A 23,139-nucleotide genomic window follows, 5' to 3' on the forward strand; every position below is an offset into this window, starting at 1 on the left:
ACATTCCACCATTTCTACTAGAGGAACAAACGTAAAAAAGCAAAACACACTTTTAATGGCTTTAATGATTTAAGGTTCACATTATTCACAATGTTGTTTTAATGTAAAAACGTAACCCTCTAGAACTATAAGATAGCCTTGTAGACTACAGTTACAGAAAGCATTTGCTCAGGCAAAATGTGCTCTAAAATATAAATGAGTTTGTACACTACCACAGAAGGGGAAGTTTCATAGGGAGGAAAGGAAAAGAGTTCATGGCGTCACCGGGTTGCTAGAATCACCCAGTATACTTACAGTGGAATGTTCAAATGTACTTAAAAAAGGAAGGGTGCGAGGGTCAAAACAGTTGAAAAGAAAAACTGGCAGTGCCACAACTGTGGATCTGCCAATGCCTAACACTGTACATTAAAGTCAGCAAAACCTACTGGCTTAAGCTATATGATCATTTACAGGGGTTGAATTTCCCACCGCATCTACAAAGGTAATAATGGGGTACAAAACAAAGTATGTTACAAAATCACTACAAATAAAATAAATGCACTCATTCCACACTAATAAACTACAAATAGCAAAAGTGCAAAACACATGTTTTCAAATATTTGATGTATTGTATGATTAATGCAAAGTATGTAGTGTATGATTAATGCAAAAATAGCACAACATGCCTGCGCTGAAATGCTGCAACCAACTTGCACACTGTGTGTGTGTGTGTGTGTGCCCCCACATCGCCAACACCACTGTTGTTACACTGCTACTGCCAGCCTATCTACATTTCTTTAACCCATTTACTCCTAAAATGCCTGCTAAAAACGCCTATAGAATCCTATGGCATTCTAGACTAAATAACCTTATTTCCTGAGGGTTTTCTGAAAACATACTAAAAATTGTCAACGTCTACCAAAATTTAATATCTAAGCCTCTGTAGCACCTAGAAACATGAAATAAAAAGCATGCTGCGCTACGCAGCATCCAGCGGGAGGGTCAATGTTGTGCTAGGCAGCATCCAGCGGGAGGGTCAATGTTGCGTCATGCAGCATCCAGCACGAATGGGTTTATTGATCTATTTCTCTGTTCAACTGTTTGCTTTTGTTAGAAACCCCACAACACACGCTCATATTGCACTATATGAGATAGTCATTAGCCATCAATTTTTACCAACTTCAGTTTGCTGCTCCATTTGAAGTAACTAGACAATTGTGGAGTGCCTCAAAATGCTTCTTTTGTACATTACAAGGCACCTGTCTCCAAATCAGCCCCACCTTTGTATGCTGATATTTTCTGTGTAAAATGATTGTGTTAATGATTCCTGACGTCTTCTGATGCCTTTACATTGTGATGGTTGTGCTTCATGAACGTGCATAACAACATTCACCACAGGCCGCCCTCACCAGCCCAGTATGAATCTAATGCTGTGTGTTACTGTTCCCTATTGACAGAGGCTGACGCTGTCAATGCAAAGTTTGCTAATCGAATACCAAAATACCAGAGTTAAATCAAATTGGAATTGCAACAACCCAACACCATGCAAAAATCAGTCGCTGAAGTGTCTAAAGCCCTGCATCTGCACCGAACAACAATGCCTAATGACAAAGGAGTTGTAGAGTTGCTCACATTATAAAAAGCACACAATCTGAACAGTATAACAAAAAACAAAGCATCCTAATCCAGGAAGACTAAAAGTCATCACTCACATCAAAACACAAATCACCAAAACAGACTACCCAACAGGTAATCGCTACCAAAACTGCATCCCTCAACACAAATGAAGACTTTAAACAGACAATGTGATGACACAAACAATTCACTAGCTGTTCCTTCAGAAAGTCTGAACTAATTGTGAACTCCGAAGGTGAGGAAAGGTGTTTCTTTTAATCAATTAGCCACAGGTAGTGACACCACTGCAACTTCACCTGTACATCAGTGCTTTCCCTACCAAGTGACATAAGTTATCCAGATGCCATGTGCCAAAAGCATCTACCAACTGACTACATGGAAATGGGATTCCAGTTGTGGGATATTTGACATCTGAATGTGTTAGCAGCCAGGTTTTGGTTTCACTCAGGTAGAAGTCAACATCCTCACTCAACTAAATAAGGAGAGTTGATGCTGCAAAGAGAAAACACAGTGAGTTCTTGTCTGCAACTCATTCATATAATCATAGCATTACTGGTTTTATCCACTAGTTAGTGACTTCACCTTGCTTATGACAGAAGTATATGCGAAGGAATTAATTGATACATACTCGAGTTTCTCCAGTTTAAGATCAGGAGGGCGAGTGTCCAGGAGCTCTGTCAACGGGTTTGTCCCCAAGTTTATCGGGTGATTCCAGTTCAAATACAACTCCCGCAGGTGAGAAGGGTTTCGACTCAGTGCCGCAGCTAGAAATCCACAGCCTTTTACTGAGACGCTACAGTTACACAACCTGAAATCATTGGAGATGGAAATGTATGATTTTAATAAAATAAAAAAACAATCCAATCAAATTAAATGTAATCCATTACTAACTACAGATTACATAGCAATTTTTGTAATCAGTAACGTAATCAAAAGGATTACCCAAAACATGTAACATAATCTGATTACTTTAGGATTACTTTTTACACAATTTGCACACGACATACATATTCTTATTTTCCACTGTCTTTAATTCAAAGTTGTGATGAAATTGCCAAGTACTGAGCACATTTTTCCCAACTGAACGGGTCTATCGGTTGATGTCGACGGCTCCTCCATCTTAGGTTTTGATTTGAACCTTTTTCTTGTCAAGAAACTACACAGGCAATTGGATGATAATGAAATCTAGTGGACAAACCAATGGGCTGCTGCTTGTCAAATTAAAACATTAGCTAGGCTATCATAAAAAGTTGCATTGTTTGCATGATAAAATGTAATCAAGTTACCCTGGGAATCCAGAGTTCTCGCGAGAGCATAATTTGAATTGTTTCTGCGAGACACTCTGGCAATGAGTAATGATGCACATTACTTTTACCCCTTGCATCGCAAGGAACCAATCACATTGGTGTATCTGATATAGGCGGACCAGAGGCGAGCTAAACAGATGACAGCAACAAATCAGTCAGTAAACATTGGTCGTATTGTTATCCAATTGCGTCGAAGTCCGGGAATCAGTCAATAAACATTGGTCGTAGTGTTATCCAATTACGTGCAGAGAGATTTTCAAATGCATGCTTGGTGCTGCCCCTCGAGTTGGGCCATTACATTAGTCATGGCCAGACCCTTAATCTAGAAAGATTACCAGGGTCTGGAAGCTCCAGGCTATAATCAAGTAATCCCCAACAATGTAACAATGCAGATTTTTTTGTAATCTGGGCTGATTATATTTCCTTGATTTTTGTAATGTGATTATGTAATCCAGATTACATGTACGCCGCAGAACAAAGCATATTATGAGTGTGGAAAAGCATGAAAATTCTTTGTGCGTGTGTGTGTATGTAATCAATTTCCTGCTAACATACTTGAGAACCTGTAGCTTGCAGTGAGCTTTCTCTAGCCCGGCTGCTATTCTCTCCACTCCAGCATCCTGAATCTTGTTGTCCCTCAGATGCAGCTCTAAGAGACTAGAAGACTCTGAGCTCATGATGGATTCCAGAGACGAGCAGCAGTCATGGGTGAGCTCACACTTATTCAACCTTATTTAGTGGGGAGAGACAGTGCAGCCATTAAATAACCAACTAAAGTCTACCAAAAAGCCTTAGAAACATAAACATTTGGTGTAAAGGATTACGCACTTGAGTACTTCAAGTCTGCACTGTGGTTGGTTCAGAACCTCACACAGTGCATGAACTTCCGCATCTCCTGATGTGTTCATGCTGAGGTCAAGCTCTTTCAGGTGTGATGGGTTTGCTTGCAGGGCAGTTGTCAAATCCCTGAACCCTTCTTGTTTTACGCCACACCATCTCAGCCTGCAAGGCAAACACCACATGTGGATCCAGTGGTGGGAATTGTGTTACCCAGTCATGATCGACATCAAAGCAACACCATGGAAAATTGATATCTATGCCGCTAGGCATCAATATTACTACTTTTAGTACTACAACTTACCTCAGCACCCTGAGTTTGCACTTTTGAGTCTTTAGAGTTTCTGAGAGCTTCTTAACGACAGAGTCATTCAGTTGGTTTCCACTCATATCAAGTTCTCTTATACTTGCTGAATTAGAGTTGAAAGCTGAAACCACTGCATCACAACTCTCTTCATTTAGTTTGCAGCCATTCAACCTGGAAGAACACATGTAAATACTTGTTTAAAGATGGCATGTGTAGGATTTTTTTAAAGCCAAGAAATAACTGTTGATGTGATGTCGAAAAGGCTTATGCCTTGTGTTTTTCAAATATCAATGTTAAGATATCAATCAATATCAAGTTAGCTATACCAATTTGGTTTCCAAGAGGCACTGGATTGAATGCAATGCAAGTCAACAGATCCGTTTTGTTACAAACATATTGGTGTATTCAACCCTAATCCAACAGATTTAATGTTCCTTTAGTACCTGAGCTTTACTTACAGTATAAAACATGTAATTTGTGCTATTTGTGGTCATACAGAACAGATTGTGACCACAAATAGCACAAATTACATGTTTTATACTGTAACTAAAAAAATCTCAGGTACTAAAGGAGCAATTTTCTTGTCTTTTTTGTGTGTGCATGTGGATTACACTGGAAATCCAGAGTTCTGGCGAGAGCACAATTTAAATTTGCTTAGCGAGTCACTCTGGCAATCAGTAATGATGCTCATTACCCATGCCCTTGGAGCCAAGCTTTACCAATCACATCGGTATATCTGATATACAGCCAGACCAACGGATACCTTGTTTTAGCTAAATTACTAAGCAGGTGTGGGCCTGGTAAGTACTTGGATGGGGGACCTCCTTGGAAAACTAGGTTGCTGCTGGAAGTGGTGCTGGTGGGTGGTCAGAAGGTCGCACTCTCTTTCCTCTGGCCAAAAAGATCAATCCCAATGCCCCAGTGCAGTGACGGGGACATTGTACTGTAGGAGATCCCGTCCTTCGGATGAGACATTAAACCAAGGTCCTGACTCACTGTGGTCATTAAAGATCCCATGGCACTTATCGCAAAGAGTAGGGGGTTCCCAGGTGTCCTGGCTACATTTCCAACGTGGCTCATTCAATCTGGCCCCCTAATCATCCCCCACTGTAATTGGCTCATTCACTCCCTCACTCTCTACCTCAAGCTGGTGTGTGGTGAGCGTTCTGGTGCATAATGGCTGCCATGCATCACCCAGGTGGGTGCTACATATTGGTGGTGGTTAGTGAGGTCCCCCCTTCCCTGTGAAGTGCTTTGAGTGTCGAGAAAAGTGCTATATAAATGTAACATGCTGCTGATATAGGCGGGCTAGAGGCGAGCTAAACAGATGACGACAGCATTACCCATGTCTTTGCAGGCGAGCTGCACCAATCACTTCGGTGTATCTGATATAGGCGGGCCAGAGGCAAGCTTAAATAGATGGCGATATTTTCAAATGAATGCTTGGTGCCCTCAAGTTGCCCATTTTTATTACTCATAGTCAGACCCTAAATCTCTCTAGATTTGGGTCTGGATTTCCAGGCTACATGTGGATAGTTCTGGATGTGGATTAAGAAGATCAAAGTGAACTTTACGTACTCACCTTAAATTCTCCAAGTTGCAGTCTTCAGACCCAAGAGCCGAACAGAGCAGTTTCACCTCTCGGAGCTGCAGGTGACTCCCACTCAGGTCCAGCTCTTGCAGAGTGGACGACTTTGATCGGAGAACATCAGCAAGCATTTCACAGCTTTTCTCTGTCAGGTTACACTTTTTAATCCTGAACAATAACATTTTGTTAATGATTTTCCATTAAATGGATGTAGTCCTCAAGTGGTTTGGCAATATATTTGGAAGCTGTGAGTAATTTAGTAAATTGTGCTCTCAATTTAATAAATCGTGCGTACGATTTAGTAAAACGTGCACACGATTTAGTAAGTTGTGCGCACGTTTTACTAAATTGTGTGCACGTTTTACTAAAATGTGCGCTCAATTTACAACAATTAAAATGAGAGCACAATTTAGTCAAATGAGCGCACTATTTAATAAAACGTGCGCACAATTTACTAAATCGTGCGCATGTTTTACTAAATCGTGAGCACGGTATACTAAATTTAGAGCACAATTTAGTAAAATGTGCACACAATTTAGTAAAATGAGCGCATGTTTTCTGGATATATACCAACAAATATCTTGCAATGACACCTCCTGGGCTCCGTATGAATGAAACTTGTCAAATGTATCAGTAAGGTTATTGTCTAAATTAGCTATCATTTTTATAGAAGTTTATTAATAGGATAAACCCCTTGAGCTGGGCCATCTCATTTTCTAGGGGGTCCTTCATACACAACAAACAAAAACAAAAAAAACAATACAGTACACAAGACACAGATACACTCATACATACCCATACTTAATTACATTTACTGTTGAGGTACTTGAGCAAGTTTGGGTCAATAAAAGTTTTAAATGTGATAAAGTGGGAAAAAAACCTTTACTCACAGAAGTTGTTTGGCAATTTTAACAACAGGGAGGAGCATCTGTAGAGCTTCATTGGATCCCATGTAATGACTCAGGTCAAAGATGTCCAGGTTATTCTCCGAGGTCAAGAGTATGAAGACTAGGGCAGCCCACTGGTCAGGTGAGAGCTTGATTTTGGGGAGGATCTTTGAGCACAGGTACGTTTGGACTTCTTCAATCAAATGCTGATACCCTAGCTCATTCAGACAGTGGAATAGATTGATGCTTTTCTCAGGTGAAGTATTGTCCTTGATCTTCTGCCTGATGTATTTGACTGTGTCATCTGTTTTCATGCTTCTCGCCTTCTGCGGCAGCAGGCTTTTTAAGAGAGACTGATTGGACTTCTGTGAAAAACCCATGAGGAAGCGTAGGAACAGATCCAGGTGTCCGTTGTGACTGTTCATAGCCCTGTCCACTGCCTGCTTGTGCAATCTGGAGATATGTAGGCCTCTGGAACTAGGTCTGGCTTGTTCTGATTCAAAGACACTGATGTTGTCCTTTAGGAAAGATAGGTGAGCGTATAGAGCTGCAAGGTACTCCTGAACTGTCAGATGAACAAAGCTGAACACCTTTCCCTGGTACAGCCCAGACTCCTCTCTGAAGATCTGAGTACACACTCCCGAGTACACTGATGCTTCTGTGACATCAATGCCACACTCTCTCAGGTCTTCTTCATAGAAGATCAAATTGCCTTTCTCTAACTCTTGGAAAGCCAGTTTCCCCAGTTTGAAAATGGTCTCATCATCTGTGTGTTTTCTCGTTGTGTACTTCTCCTTCATAACATTTGTCTGAGTGATCAGGAAGTGTGTGTACAGTTGAGTGAGAGTCCTGGGGAGCTCTCCTTTGTGTGCCTCACTGAACAGTCTCTCTAAAACAGTGGCTGCAATCCAGCTGAAGATGGGAATATGGCACATGATGTAGAGGCACCTGGATGACTTCAGGTGTGTTATAGTTCTGACTGCCATATTCTCATCACTGATTCTTTTCCTGAAGAACTCCTCTTTCTGTTGGTCAGTGAATCCCCTTATTTCTGTGACCTGGTCAATAAACTCAGGAGGGATTTGACTGGCTGCTGCTGGTCGGGTGGTGATCCAGAGAAAAGCAGATGGAAGCAAATGCCCCCTAATGAGGTTTGTTAGCAGCACGTCCACTGACGTTACCGCTGTCACATCACAACATGTTTCACTACTTTCAAAGTCTAATCGAATTCTACTTTCATCTAGACCATCCAAGATTAACATGACGTTGAAATTCCTGAATATATCAATATCTGTTATGTCCTTAAGAAAGTGTTGCAGCAACTCTGTTAAGCTTAAAAGACTCCTTTTTAATAAATTCAACTCTCGGAATGAAAGTTGAAACATTAAATGAATATCTTCATTGGTTTTATTTTCAGCCCAATCTAGGATAAATTTTTGTACTGTGAAAGTTTTTCCAATTCCAGCAATGCCATTCGTCAGCACAGTTCTAATGCGTTTCTGTTGTCCATGTAGAGGTTTAAAGATATCACTGCAATTAATAGCTTTATCCTGTGTGGCCGGTCTTCTGAATGATCTCTCAGTCTGTTTGACTTCATGCTCATGATTGACCTCCATTTCACCACCCTCAATAATATACAAATCTGTGAAGGTAGAGTTGTCCTGCTGGGTGATGCTTTCAGATACAAACGCAAATGTCTTCTTCAACTTACATTTCAGTTCGATGATCATCTCATGTCTGTGAAAGAATCATAAGGGTTGTCAAAAGTGTTAATTCAAATCCATCCAATAGTTAATAGTCTGTGTTGAAAGTTGAAGGAATGTGGTCCATTAAACAATATGAGTGGGGTTCATAAAAGACATCCTGGTTATCTGCAGCACCCAACCTTTGGCCTTATGCTTATTGCTGAATCACAGGAATGCAGTCCTTTATTTTAAAATGGATTGCTCGACTCCTTGATTATGATTGGCTGAATCGCCTTCGATGCCGAAGTAAAATCCAGCACAACCCTACACCTTGACCACATTTCATTCTATATTACTGCACCACCACAAATTGATACACAAATTGGAGTTGCTGCGTCTCGATGTTGCTCAGCAACCATTCCGATAGACAAAATATATTTTGAAGATATAGTTATCTATGAATAAATAGTTACATTTCTCGTTGCTGTGCCTTTACTTTATGAAATCTAGCCAGACGTAGTAACCGTTTTAGAAAAGCAATAGGCCACTTGAGTCCATAGGTTACACTGATTTTACAACAGCTGTTTAATTATTACCCCACAAAACCATGTCATATTGCATTTATACAATATCTCTGCTACTGACTAACTGAGTTTAAACAGATTGTGTTTTTTTTTGTTGCTTTTTTCAGTTTTGCTTTTAATTCCTAATCCTCACCACACAAATAGTTCCAACCAGAGGTTTTGCCACCAAGCAGTGCACTGCAAAAATGAATTCTAAGCAAGTGTTATTGATCTTATATTAAGATTAAAAAATCTATTTGGTATTGTTTTTAGTATGAAAAGACTTACCTAGCGCCCTCTCAAAAGATTATTTTGACTTAATTTAAGAAGACTTTAACTTATTTTAAGGAGTCTTATCAAGACAAATTTGCTCAATGCACTGGCAGACAAATTTGCTTGTTTTTAGGACAAATTTGCTTACCGCACTGGCAGACAATTTTGCTTGTTTTCAAGATGAGATGTAAAATAAGTCAATTGTTTTTTAAATTAAGTCAAATGATTTCACAAGAAAGCGCTAGGTAAGTCTCTTTATACTGAAAACAATACCAACTAGTTTTTTTTATCTTGAAATAAGATTATTAACACTTGGTTAGATTTTGTTAGATAAGTAGTTTTTGCAGTGTGCTAAACAACGAATATTGCAGTCAGGTTCACTCAGAGAGACTGTACACATAAATTTGCTCACTCACCTGGCTTCACCCTAGTCTAGATAAGTCTATCGATGTCACAAACTTTTGAATGCTCACACACACAGTCTTCCTTCTGTCAACAACACAATATTCGAGTTCGTCGATAGACTTATCAGGCCCTATTTTCACAACGCAAAACCCGGTGCAAAGCGTATTATTATCCCGACGCAAAGCTTTTTCCTACCTTACACTTCACTTTTATTAAAGTATAACTCCAGCTATAGCTCAAATCGTAAACAGCGGATTAGCTAAGGGCCATGAGCGAAACGCTTCCCAAATTTTTAACTAAATTTTTTTTAACTAATACCGTTCAAAACAGCACCAAACCTCATCAGTAGCTTGCTCAGGGTCCCTACACATAAAACAAATCATCAACAACGTAGTTAGCAAACCCGGAGTTTATTACAGAAGACTGTTAAGAACACTTACCAACTGTCCCCCTACCAGCTCCTCCAACCCAATATTTGTTATACTGTCGTGCTGGGGTTGGAGGTAGGGGTGGGCGATATATATCGTCTGCGATAATATCGTGATTGTTGTTTTAACGATGTGCAATTTGACATTATCGAGTATTTAAATTACTTATGGGGAAAAAACACTCGAAATCACGCACTGAAGACTCATACATTCCCAGGAAGTGTATGCGGGAGAAGCCCCTGGCTGCAGCAGAGCAAGTGTCACGTGATCACTAGTGGGTCACAACATTGTCCCACGCACGCCTAATGTTTATTTTGTGCAGCGAGAGTAGCCTACTTCAGATTTTATACTTTTGTCAAGTATCTGTTCAAGTAGCATTGATGAGACAGTCACGTTTTTTCCTACACGGTATTATATGGAGAGAAAACATTAGCCTTTGAGTATTTTAATAGTCAGTTGTAAACAAAGAACTATTCTCAAGTAACTCTTTTGTAAATGGACTGAAGTTCGCTGTAAATTTCTACGTTTACCGATTATGCTAACGTTAGCATCTCTATGGGATTTCTCATATACATTAGCCATAAGCTAACGCATTAGTTTCTATTCTGTAACTTGGAATGGTAGCTTCTTGGAAGGCTAGTGCTCTTAAACAAAACATAGAAGGAAATAACTGATATGTACTCTGTTGGTCTGCTTAGTTTTACAGTGAATCCTATGTGAAGGTTTGAAAGGAACTTCAGCCTCATACTTTCTCTTGGGAAACTGTTAGGCCTATTCATCTTCTCTAATGTAGCTGGCTAGACCATGCCATTCCCACACCCAAGTGGGGGCAGAATTGGAAATGTGTCATAGAGTGACAATGCAATGGTTGATTTGGTTAAAAAGTCACAGGTTAGGTTATTGGTTATTATTGTAATGATGCTATTCATAAATAATTAGCCGTAAAGTAACTCAGACTTTAACAAAAAATTTTTTTAAAGGATATCGACTAATTATCGTTATCGTCAAAATCACAAAAAATATCGAGATATTATTTTTTGTCCATATCGCCCACCCCTAGTTGGAGGAGCTGGTAGGGGGACAGTTGGTTCCTTCAAATGCGCCAAATACCGATGCACTGTTTGAACACTGTTTGCGTTGCTTTCTGTTAAAAGGAATGACAGATGTCATTCTCATTGGTTAAAGGAAAATTCCGGTATTTAGCACTTTGAGTCCCTTTTCTCGGTGAGTTGCACAGTTTTGAAAACGAATGTTAAGGGTTGTTTTAAGCACATGTTTGTGCATGCCTGTAGGCAGCCACTCTGAATTAGTCAAAGGCGATTCAAAACGAGTCAGAAAAGTCGAGACAGGATCAACATTTTGGTGTCCACCACTCTAGTTCATCCCAAACAAACCAGAAAAAGGGACTCAAAGTGCTAAATACCGGAATTTTCCTTTAAAGGATGTTATGCCCAAAACACACCCATGACTGATTAAGAAAAAATAATAACCGCCTTTTAACGCCAGATGTTTGATAACAAAACCACCCCAAATTAGTCCAGTCATTTTAAGCCAAAATAGGGGTCAAGGTTGAACAAATTGCAACACAAGCAAACTTAACTGATTTTGAATCCTCAATATGTCCTGAGTAAGGGAAAAAAAGCCCCAAAGAATCCCGATAGGGGAAAGTTTAGAAAAAGACCCAAATATACCCTATTCATGCGCCCATTCAGTATTTTTCTCACGTGAATAAGGGAAAAAAATTAACCTTCACATATCACCATGAAAATTACTGAGTTGATTACTTACATCAAGACAAACAAAAAATGTATTATAAGTTTTTTGAAATAGTTTGTTAACATGGGCAAACAGGGCATAATTTGTATAAATACCACGACAGAGCTAATAGTGCAGGCAAAGGTCTGACCCAAAACTAATTGCAACAGAATTTATTTTCACATTTTTATATTCCAATTGGTGATCTTTACACCATAGTAAAAGACCATGAAAATCCAGTTGGTGGAAATATGTTAAAATGAGGGTTGTTTTATGCATTATTCTTCAGCAAATACTGACAAAACTGTAATTAGAATGTTGTAGAATACACATTCTAAAGAATATCTGACCCCATCTAACTTTACATGGAATTTTAGAATCTTGCATTGTTGAGGAACATTCTTTTATTTTCAAAGAGTGAATTTCTTTGGCTTATTTCAGACTGGTTTGTTGCAAAATTGGTGTCTATTTTTACATTGTGGCCCTTTGAATCAATGGAAATGGTTGTTGAATCTTTAAATAGAGCCAAGTGTTTTTTTGCATGTAAGTGTTCCACAATGTGTAATCTGTACAAACACATAGTTAAGCATTATTCAGCCTAGGAAATTGGTTTTGGTGTTTACGTAATCTGATTTAGAGGTCGTTGAAACATACAGTATATCACATTAAAGTATCAGTCCATCCTTTTTCAAGTCTTATAGTAATTGACCCCTTGCCCAGGGGTTGACTGATATACTGTCTGTCCAATCAGAGGGGCCTGTATGATGCCCCTTTACTTTGCACAATTTTTGTCTAAAACAATAATCGGAATGCACAGTATGTTTATGTTAGTGAATGCAGGAAAATTGTGAAGGCAAAGTTGAAGATGGACATGATCATGTCCTAATTCGACAGAAGGGTGCAGATGGGATAACTGCAGTTAGCCTCCAAGTGACTCTATTGTTGTGACATCTGGCAAAAATGCTATACTAATAAATATAGTTTAAAATTAATAATTAACAATGCATGCCTATGCATGGGTCATGGTTTTACCAAAGTCATAGAACAGTCAAAACTATACATATTCTAAAAGTATATGCACTGTATATGAAATATAGCATCAATCAACTTATGTCCCATCTTCCTCCATACCATGCATAACACATACTCCTCTATTCTGTATAGGCGAATCAAGTGAACAGCTGATACATTTTGGCCTGCACTATTAAGGGAAACAAATTAAACACCCTAAACTATATATTTTCTGAAAGCATATACCCTCCAGAGGAGATATAACACCATTTAAGACATTTCCCATCTTCCTCCATGCCATGCACAATACATTGCCCTCTATTCTGTAAAGGCGAATCTAGTGTAAAGTGGATACATTTTGGCCTATACTGTCCAGGGAAAACAAATTAAACACCATAAACTATATATTTTCTGAAAGCATATACCCTCCGGAGGAGATATAACACCATTTAAGACATTTCCCATCTTCCTCTATGCCATGCACAATACATTGCCCACTATTCTGTAAAGGCGAATCTAGTGTAAAGTGGATACATTTTGGCCTATACTGTCCAGGGAAAACAATTTAAACACCATAAACCATATATTTTCTATAAGCATGTACCCTCTAGAGGAGATATAACACCATTTAAGACATTTCCCATCTTCCTCTATGCCATGCACAATACATTGCCCTCTATTCTGTAAAGGTGAATCTAGTGTAAAGTGGATACATTTTGGCCTATACTGTCCAGGGAAAACAAATTAAACACCATAAACTATATATTTTCTATAAGAATATACCCTCTAGATGAGATATAATACCAGTTAAGACATGTATTATCTTCCTCCATGCCTTGGACAATTTGTTTGTCAAATGTTGCAATTCGTTTTGGGTCACCAGCTATACATAATTACATTATGCCCTGTTTGCCCATGTTAACAAACAATTTCAAAAATCTTATAATACATTTTTTGTTTGTCTTGATGTAAGTAATCAACTCAGTAATTTTCATGGTGATATGTGAAGGTTAATTTTTTTCCCCTATTTCCGTGAGAAAAATTCTGTATAGGCGCATGAATAGGGTATATTTAGGTCTTTTTCTAAACTTTCCTCTATTGGGATTCTTCGGGGCTTTTTTTCCCTTACTCAGAACATATTGAGGATACAAAATCAGTTAAGTTTGCTTGTGTTGCAATTTGTTCAACCCTTTCTCCTAAAATGACTGGACTAAATGTGAACCCATAGAGCCCATCGAGTCTTAAATTCGAGTCTAAAATCGCCCAGAAAACAAGTGGAAAAGTTACTCCAGGTAGTGTCTGTATAAACTGTCTTCTAAATAAACTTTCAGCACACATACCATGTTGCCCATGCCTCGTTTTAAATGTTAAGAACCTAATTATACTGTCAACGAAGTGTGGAGCTCTTTTTAGCCTTGTAGATGGGTTTTTTTTTTTTAAATATGGGCAGTATGAGAGCTGCCCTGTTGCTAGCACTAATAGCGCTATGAAAGAATCGATAAAAATGGTCTGTTCGGAACGCTTCGGGTCTGAACAGGGTCACCCCTTGTCTGTGACTTTAGCTTATGGTCATACTTAACATATCTAAAACCCATTTAACACCGGATTTCCCCTTTATGACAAGAAAAAATTCTGCTAGTTTATTGGCAAACAACTGAACACATATCCATTATACTTCTTACATAGCTCAATCAGTGCAAATGACAAACAGGGCAGGCTACATAGCTGTCATTGAGAACTTCAATTGACCAAACCTGATCAGGGTCCAATCAGTGCATTTGTTTCTTTTATGTCATCAAACAATACAAAACCACAAAGCATTACAGAAGCATCACTGTAGTTCTTATCCATCCAAAAGCCTATACAACTCACATAGCTAAATCTATGCAAATAACTGAAATATGGAAGGCTACATAGCTGCCATTGTGAACATCAATTGGCCAAACCTGGTCAGGTCCCAATCAGTGCATGTTTGTCTTTCGTATGTCATCAGACAATGTAAAACCATTATGGTGTGTACATAGCTGCCATTATGAATATTAAAGCTGCAGTTGGCAAGTCTGACAGATTCAGGGGACTTAGCCAAAATGTTAAATGTTTTCAACTCTCACATCGAGTTTGTGCTCGTCAGTGTGCACCAGACTGCACCAGACTGTGACAGTCAGATCTCACACAGCCCTGCTCTGATTGGACCAGAAGAATTGGGAGCTATGGATCTTTGCAAAACAAATAACAGGCTCTAGGTGGAGGTAGAAGTGCGGGTTTTTTTCTAAAACCGGCTGATTTATGTTGTTCTGTCGTGTCGGTTTCAGTGAATATGATCAAAAAAATCTTGCCAACTGCAGCTTTAAACTTACTTAAACAAATGCTCAAAACCTTGTCAGGGCCCAGAAGGAAATGAAAAAAGATTCTGCCTGTACAGCTGGCGGAAAGCTTCTCTATTACATTTCTCCTGATGAGTGAACGAGCGAAAGTGAACCTCACCAAGTCATATTGCACAGAAATTATGTCAAAGAATGAAAAAAATAATGGTATTAACCGGTTACCATTATTTCAGATAAACGATTCTGTTCCAGAACATAAAGAAAATGTTTAGTTTCTGTTCCTAGCAAAACATCAAAAGTTTCTGGTTTTTACGTTTTCGTTCAGTGAACCGGTTCAAAGCCTTAAAAAAAACAGCAGACATTTGTACAAAATCAGTTGCATGGATGTATGAAAGCATTGCTATTTGTTCAAAATGGGAAGAAACTGCTTCAATGATGTGCACAAGTAACATTTAACGATAAGATGATATGGAGTTTGAACAAACAGTTTTAAGTATTACCATTCTAATCTGAGAAATGTGCCAAAGCAACTGAGAAAAACTGTAATAAGTAATTTCCTCGAAGTGGCAGCACCAAAGTCATTCCCAGCTGTCACTGTTTTTCCCTAGTGGCACCCCTGTGTTGCTGCCCCTGCAATTACTCTCTGTAATTCTCTTTGAATGAAAACATCAGCTACATGCATAAATAAATAAAAAATATAGTTCAACCAGCCTAATTGTTGTATAACATATTTTCTCCAGTGGGGCAATATGTATCGTATATATTTAAAAATATTTATATATTTATATATATATATATATATATATATATATATATATATATATATTTCACAATTACATTCTTATTGAAAATAAAGTATTTTCTGACCTCTTGTGGGTGGAGACATCTTCCTCTGTGATGTTAACATGGTGTCCCATTGAGCTGGGTGTGGGAGAGTCCGCTCTCTCTGTCACACTTTGGAAAAAATCTCCAGGTTACAAATCAACCACACAAATTAGTGCTGTTTTAGTCAAATACTGACAAGTCATACATTTTGGCAAAAAATCTATATGAGCATGTGTAATTGTAGTCATATTTCTGCTGAAAAATTAACATCTACGATTTTTATACTGAAAAAAAAGTACCAACAAGAAAAACAATCTCTTACTTTTCCTGAGCATTGTCATTGCTGAGGTTCAGAGGGTACCCCATTGAGTTGTCACTCTTCATGGACATATAACTGGGTGTGGAGTCTTGTCTCTTGTGAAGTACACTGAGGAAAAATATTGTTTTAGATTAGATTCTTATTTCTGAACAGAACAGGACATTCTATGATAAATTATTTAGGATAATTGATTATATTGATATTACATTTAAAATGTACATGTATATTACACACGGGTATATTATGGTTATGGTTATGGTTATGGTTATGGATTTAGCAGACGCCTTTGTCCAAAGCGACATATAAATACAAAACAACATAATAATATTTAAAAATGAACAGGGAACAGATTAAAATCTAGGTCAAATATAGTAAGGAGAATAGTTGTAGTACACAATAATATCAATTCAATCAATAGCCTAATAAAAAAAGCAATGTAAAAAAGGGGAAAGGCAATAATAAAACAATAATGTCAATTCAATCAATAATATAAAAACAATAACATGCTAAGACTACATTAAGGAGAATATCAATAATAAACAATAATGTCAAATTAATTAACAGCCCAATTAAAATAAAACAACATTATATAAACCATAACACATAAGCGCTAAATATTAATATATATTAATGATTCAAAATATCTTAATCACATGAATGCCATAAACAGTATATTCTTAAAATGCAAAAAAAGGCCCCGTACTTCTGCTGAGTACTGCCATCCTCCAGTGTGAAGTTAAGAGGGTATCCCATTGAGTTGTCACTCTTCATGGATACACAGCTGGGTACGGGAGAGTTCGGTCTCTCCTTAAGATAACTGATGGAAACAACAGATTTGTGCACAATGTGGTACAAATTTTGTATATTTGGCAATGTTATATTGTGGTCTAGTCATGAATCCTCCATTTTTAATACTTATTTAATAGTCTTCAGTTTAAAAATGCATGTGACCTTTAAAATAAAGCACATATGAAAGTAACCTGCCTTTCTGCAGGAAGATCTTCCTGTGTTAAGTTTAGAGGGTATCCCATTGAGTTGTCACTCTTCATGGACACAGAGCTGGGTACAGGAGAGACCGGTCTCTCCTCGGAACTACAGATAAACATGCTATTAGAAAATAATCTTGAAAAGCAGACATCCTAAACACGTGTCCGGTTTTGGTCTCGAGTTCGGTCTCGAGACAATTTTTTGCTTACTCAGTCTCGTCTCGGAATTGAAAGCAAAAATACTCGGTGTTGACTCAGTCTCGACCTACATTGGAATGAGGTGGACTCGCAATTTTAGAGCGAGACCATGAGTCCCCCCCCCCATTTTTTGTAGAGTGTATATTTCATAGTATATTCTAAAATATCCACCATTACAGATATTCTTATTATGACCGCCGCGCAGCGAAAGCTAGAGAGAATTGTAGGGCCTAGGAGGACCACCTTTTTTTGGTCTGTTGGTCTTAAGGGGCCATGTCAACCCATCCCATAACCACTCATTTCATGTATAGCGCCACCTAGTTAAAAATAAAAAAGCAATGACACCCTTTTGAATGCACGCCAAGTTTTGTGGAATTCCGTTCATGGGGGGCCATACAATAAATTAATTTATGTTACTTTACACCAAGTGGCCTGTAGGTGGCCGGACACAGTTTTCTGTGAATATCTTGAGAACCGTAGGGCCTAGGAGGACCACATTTTTTTTGTATGTTGGCCATGTCAACCCATCCCATAAACACTCATTTAATGTATAGCGCCACCTAGTTAAAAATAAAAAAGCAAAACATTAGGTGTTGTAATCACAATATCTCTGCCTGACATGGTCAAAACTGCACAAAATTGAAAGTGTAGGATCATTATGACACCCTCTGAACGCATGCCAAGTTTTGTGGACTTCCGTTCGGGGGTTAGGCTCGGACTGGTAATCTGTACAATCGGGCAAATGCCCGGTGGGCCGGTCCACATGTGGGCCGGTGACCTCCGGGATTTTTTTTTTTTTTGAAGTTATTTAGACTAGGCCTATTTGCGGCCCGTCATGTAGGCATAGGCCTAGCCTATCAATGCAGTTGCATCCATTTGGCTTGGGGGGTGACAGGTCAATCATTTTGGCCTCTTCATGACAGATTCAGTGTGTGTTACGATCGCGCCCCCCTGCCCCCCCCCCCTCAAGTGGATTTGTCCAAGCAGCCGCTAGGTTTGTGGGGAAATATAACCTACGAGTGCATGGTAGCCTAGTAGGTGCCCTCCGCTGGCTGGTGTTCACATCATCACAGTTTAACCGTAAACAGCAACCAGAGGTCTAGTTTTATTCCATAAATATATTGTTTTTATAGACGTTAGTTGCACGCGCTACCAAGAGCTTCCATTTACTGCACCATGTAGGCTACTGTAGTGTGGTTCTGTCAACATAAAAAAAAACTATGGGTAGTCTACAATTTTCGCACAACTTGGTGGAAAAGTGTAGCACAGGTTAAAGAAAATCCATTAATTTTTGGAGCTGATCCTACTCAAAAGGAACTAGCCTTTTAGCTCACAACGACAGTGAAAGTGAAACTTGGAAAGTGGGAGTCTCTCCACCGAGTGTTACATTAAATGCACAATCAATTGCGATTCGCGAGTCGATGCAGGTAAAAAGTAGGCCATCAACTGGTAGGTTAGTAACGAAGGTAGCCTAATTTTGCAAAATGTGATGACGGCACACAAACTTGGGCAAAAACGTTTAGTAGGCTATACACTTGTGGTGATAGCCTACAGTTAATGTGAATCGCGGACTATAACCAAAGTAAAGGAGATTTGCACCAAATTAAGGCTGTGGTTGTGTAACATGTTGGCACAAAACGTAATTTCTGTCAACTATGACGATGTCCATGTTCAGTAGCCTATATTTTTTAGTCAAGCAGTGTGGGGTAACATGACGTGAGACAGACAGAATATGAGACTGTCTTGCCTATCCCTGAATCCTGTCCTTCTCAAATCATTTTAAAATGGTGTGATTAGCAACCAGAATTAAAAAAAAATCCCGGAGAGACACCTCCGGACCCCCGTGTTATTGTGATTATAGGCTATAGATCTAAAATCTAAATGTTTAATGTTTGGGTTCAGTTTATGAAGTGTTGCTACAGCATAATAGGCCTACTGGGTGTTTGTTATTTATGGGGGGAATCAGGGTTTTTTTTTTTTTTTTTTGGGGGGGGGAGGGGGGGGGGGGGGGGGTCGTCGGTCCAGTGGTGGGCCGGTCCAGGAGAAAATTGCCAGGGCCGAATTTTGTTCCCAGTCCGACCCTGATGGGGGGCATGCAATAAATGAATTTATGTGTACATTTAGTGACTGTACACCAACAGAGTTTTCTGTGAATATCTTGAGAATTGTAGGGCCTAGGATGACCAATTTTTTGCGTATGTTTGCCTACAGGGGCCATGTTAACCCATTCCATATGCACACATGTGCATAAACAGATACACACACACACACACACATACATTCACAGTAATCATTGACACATAGACACACAGTAGACATAGTAGACATGTACGCATGCACAGACAGGCACACATACAAGCACATGCACGCACACACACACACACACACACATAAACATGTACACGTACATGCACACAATTCAAGAATTTCTCAGAATTATGAACAGGCAAGATGGGGGTGGGGTTGCATAAAATTTATTTTACATGTGAAATCTATGAACTAATCATGTTTTCATACTTGTTGTCTAGCAGATACCAGTGAGAATTGAGTGTGCATAATGCAATTCAGTGAGACAGTTAGAATCATATATGCCTTTCACCTTTTGTTTTTAGCCAGCAGCCAGACCAGCAGATACCCTGACTTTGCTGAATTACTGAAGCTAAGCAGGCTTAGTTAGTACTTGGATAAGAGACCTCCTTGGAAGAGTAGGTTCCTGCTGGAAGTGGTGTTGGTGGTTGGCCAGTAGGTGGCACTCTTCGTTGTGGCCAAAAGCCACCAAACAAATATCAATCCCAATGCCCTATTGCAGTGACAGGGACACTGTACTGCAGGAGATATTTTCCTTTGCATGAATGTTAAATTGAGGTCCTGACTCACCATGGTTGTTAAAGATCCCATGGCACTTATCGCAAAGAGTAGGTGGTTCCCTGATTTGCTTTATTTGCGTACACATACATAAAGACACACACACATGCACACACACATAAAAACACACACACGACACGCACAAACACACACACAAACATATAAACATACATACACACACACACATACACTCTCACACACATGCACCCACACATACAAACACACCTACATACACAAACACACGCACACACACACACACACACACACACAAAAACACACACACAAAACACATATACACAACAAGTTCCTAAAGGAAATGAATACAATTTGACAAGCGTGACTTATTTTTGTGGAAAAAATGTGCTGGACTGGGCGGCGGTCATATTTTGTACTGCTCTGTGGTACATCTAGTTTCAATAAAATTATAATTTTGACTAGTGTTAAATTATATCCCATGGTGCTACGCTGCGCAGTGCAAAGGTTTTGGGAGATACAATCTTTGTCCAAACGGCACAGCAGTTTTTCTGGAAAAGGTTGAAGTAGCCTGACCTACAGTTTTGGCATAATCTGTCATTCCAATGCGTGCCTCTGGTTGTAATAATTGACAAGATGAGTGAGCAATCCGCAGTTATTACATTTGGTTACTTGAACCACATTTCAACGCCTTCAACTTTAATGAAATGTTGACATCATGTCATACGAAATTTTGACTCCAGCTGAGGTCCTAGTTCAGGCCAAAAAAGGCCCACACATAAATGATCATCTAATCTTTCCTAAAAATCCGCTAGCTGCCTGCCCCATAAGCAGGCCGTCAAAAAAACGTGTCTCGTAGGCAGCCCAGGCTCCGAGATCTGTACACAAAAACAATTGCTACCAACAAGGGTTGGCAACCCCTCAAAAGCAAAACAAAGGGTTTCAACCAATAACCGCCGAGATGCGCGTTTAGGAGAGTAGGAGGGAGTAGCGAGCTAGCTCTCTGTTTTGTTTGAACATCAACAGAAGTGACGTATCCCCGCTATCGCTGATACAACCTTTAAAGTATTGTTCACAAAAGACGTTTGGTACACAAATGTGTGCTAGATAGATAGATAGATAGATAGATAAATAGGTAAGTATAGTATAAGTATATACTTTTTGATCCCGTGAGGGAAATTTGGTCTCTGCATTTAACCCAATCGGTGAATTAGTGAAACACAAACAGCACACAGTGAACACACAGTGAGGTGAAGCACTCACTAATCCCGGTGCAGTGAGCTGCCTGCTACAACGGCGGCGCTCGGGGAGCAGTGAGGGGTTAGGTCACAGCTGCCGAAGATAGATACTTTATTGATCCCCAGGGGAAATTCAAGGTCTCAGTATCATACAGACAACACACACACATTCACTAACAGCAGAAAAAAGTATAAACACACATACACACACACATACACCCTCACACACATGCACCCACACATACAAACACACCTACATACACAAACACACGCACACACACAAAAACACACACACAAAACACATATACACAACAGACAGCAACAGCATACAGACAACACACACACATTCACTAACAGCAGAAAAAAGTAATTAAAAGTGTATAATATAAAAAACACACTAAGCAATAAGGACAGTAGAAGATAACGAATATACTAAAATACAGATTATACTAAATAACACTTAGACTAGACAAGACTTAGGCTAGACTGCTCCTATAGCCAACACTCTACCCTTTGGGAATTTAACTTTTGAATATGATACTTGGGTGATGTTAAATGTAAGCAAATCATGAAAATCTACTCTTTTTTTGGTCAGTCTCGATTCCTTTAAGACTCGGTCTTGCCTCCTCAAAGACTCGGTCTTGACTCTGTCTCGGCTGCATTTAAAACCAACGGTCTCGGTTTTGATCCTTTAAAGACTCGGTCTCGAGATGGTCTCGTCCTCATCACAACTAAACACAAATCTCACTGTTGTGCCATGGTTAACTCAAATGTTGTTAACTCAGTATGATCTGTTATTTGCATACAGTATCTTACTAACCTGTCTTTCAATGCCTCAGAGGTACTGTCCCCATCCTCACTCTCTGGTTCACTCATTTTCTTGTTTCCTTTTGGCTCCTAACTGTGAACTGACAAAAAAAACCCAACAACTTGCATTTAGCACTTCAGGGCGAACCTCCCTACCATCGAACATGCATAACTGAGAGAGGATGTGTTACTTTTTCTTTCATTTCTCTTTTAACGTGTCAAACTGAAAGTCAGAATGAGTTATGTGGGGGAGGGGCAGTTATAGGGAGCAACGGACAAAAGCAATTTTTCATAGAAATTGGACTCCCATTTTAATCCCATTTTTCCTCTCTGAATATTAGAGGTTGTCTGCATACTGTTTTTCAACAGTTGAATGAGTAGGCTAACATCCTTGTTGTCTTATATCATATGGACAAGCAATGTGAACTAAAGCAAACAGCAATGTCATTTGCTGTTTTTGACAGTTTCATTTCTATGCCACATGATGCAGCTACCATTGTACATTTATATCTTCCATGTTTGATTCACCTAATTCATTAACATTGTATGAATAACAAAGTAGATAAGATTTTAAGTGTGAATATAAGTCTCATATGTCAGCTCTTACCTGCCTCAACTTGCCTCAACGTGTTGCGTTGGTCTAGAAGGAAATGGAGTTTGCCCTGATAGCAGTAGGAGGTGGAGTCACGTGTGTGTGTGTGTGTGTGTGTGTGTCTGCCCAAGAAACAAAGGAATTCCTGTCTCCTTTGTTCCTTAGTTTCTCATAGAATGATTACTCTTGCTTCTTACTTCTATATGGACAAAATGTATCCTGCAGTGTTACTTCAGTGAGACTTCAACAGGGTCAAATAATATTCAGTAATAAATTAATGTTGAGACAATATTCAATATTCCCTCATTGGTTTCTCTCTCAACTCTCTCAAGGCAACCTTGGTGTGTCACTA

General features: G+C 39.2%; 1 protein-coding gene across 2 annotated transcripts; it reads right to left on the minus strand.

Annotated features, from left to right (window-relative positions):
• Nucleotides 1-48: 48 nt before the first annotated feature.
• LOC143121965 (NACHT, LRR and PYD domains-containing protein 3-like) lies at nt 49-22,858 on the minus strand. Of its 2 annotated transcripts, XM_076282692.1 has the most exons (13): nt 22,803-22,858; nt 22,209-22,296; nt 17,113-17,220; nt 16,832-16,945; nt 16,132-16,236; nt 15,852-15,938; nt 6,544-8,277; nt 5,648-5,821; nt 4,063-4,236; nt 3,750-3,923; nt 3,477-3,650; nt 2,243-2,422; nt 49-2,106 (listed from the first exon to the last, which is right to left on the minus strand). In XM_076282692.1, exons 2-13 carry the CDS (start codon nt 22,262-22,264, stop codon nt 2,079-2,081), a joined length of 3,108 nt encoding a protein of 1,035 aa, XP_076138807.1. In that variant the 5' UTR covers nt 22,265-22,296; nt 22,803-22,858; the 3' UTR covers nt 49-2,078. The 2 variants fall into 2 exon arrangements, with proteins under 2 accessions (XP_076138807.1, XP_076138808.1); XM_076282693.1 differs by lacking the exon at nt 22,803-22,858 and having other exon boundaries at nt 22,209-22,380.
• Between the last annotated feature and the right edge of the window lie 281 nt (nt 22,859-23,139).

The sequence above is a fragment of the Alosa pseudoharengus genome, unplaced genomic scaffold (genome assembly GCF_046254945.1).
Source record: "Alosa pseudoharengus isolate Yale_2024_CS ecotype anadromous, Long Island Sound unplaced genomic scaffold, YU_APseudo_1.1 YU_APseudo_1.1_scf_13, whole genome shotgun sequence".
NCBI classification, from domain to species: Eukaryota; Metazoa; Chordata; class Actinopteri; order Clupeiformes; family Clupeidae; genus Alosa; species Alosa pseudoharengus.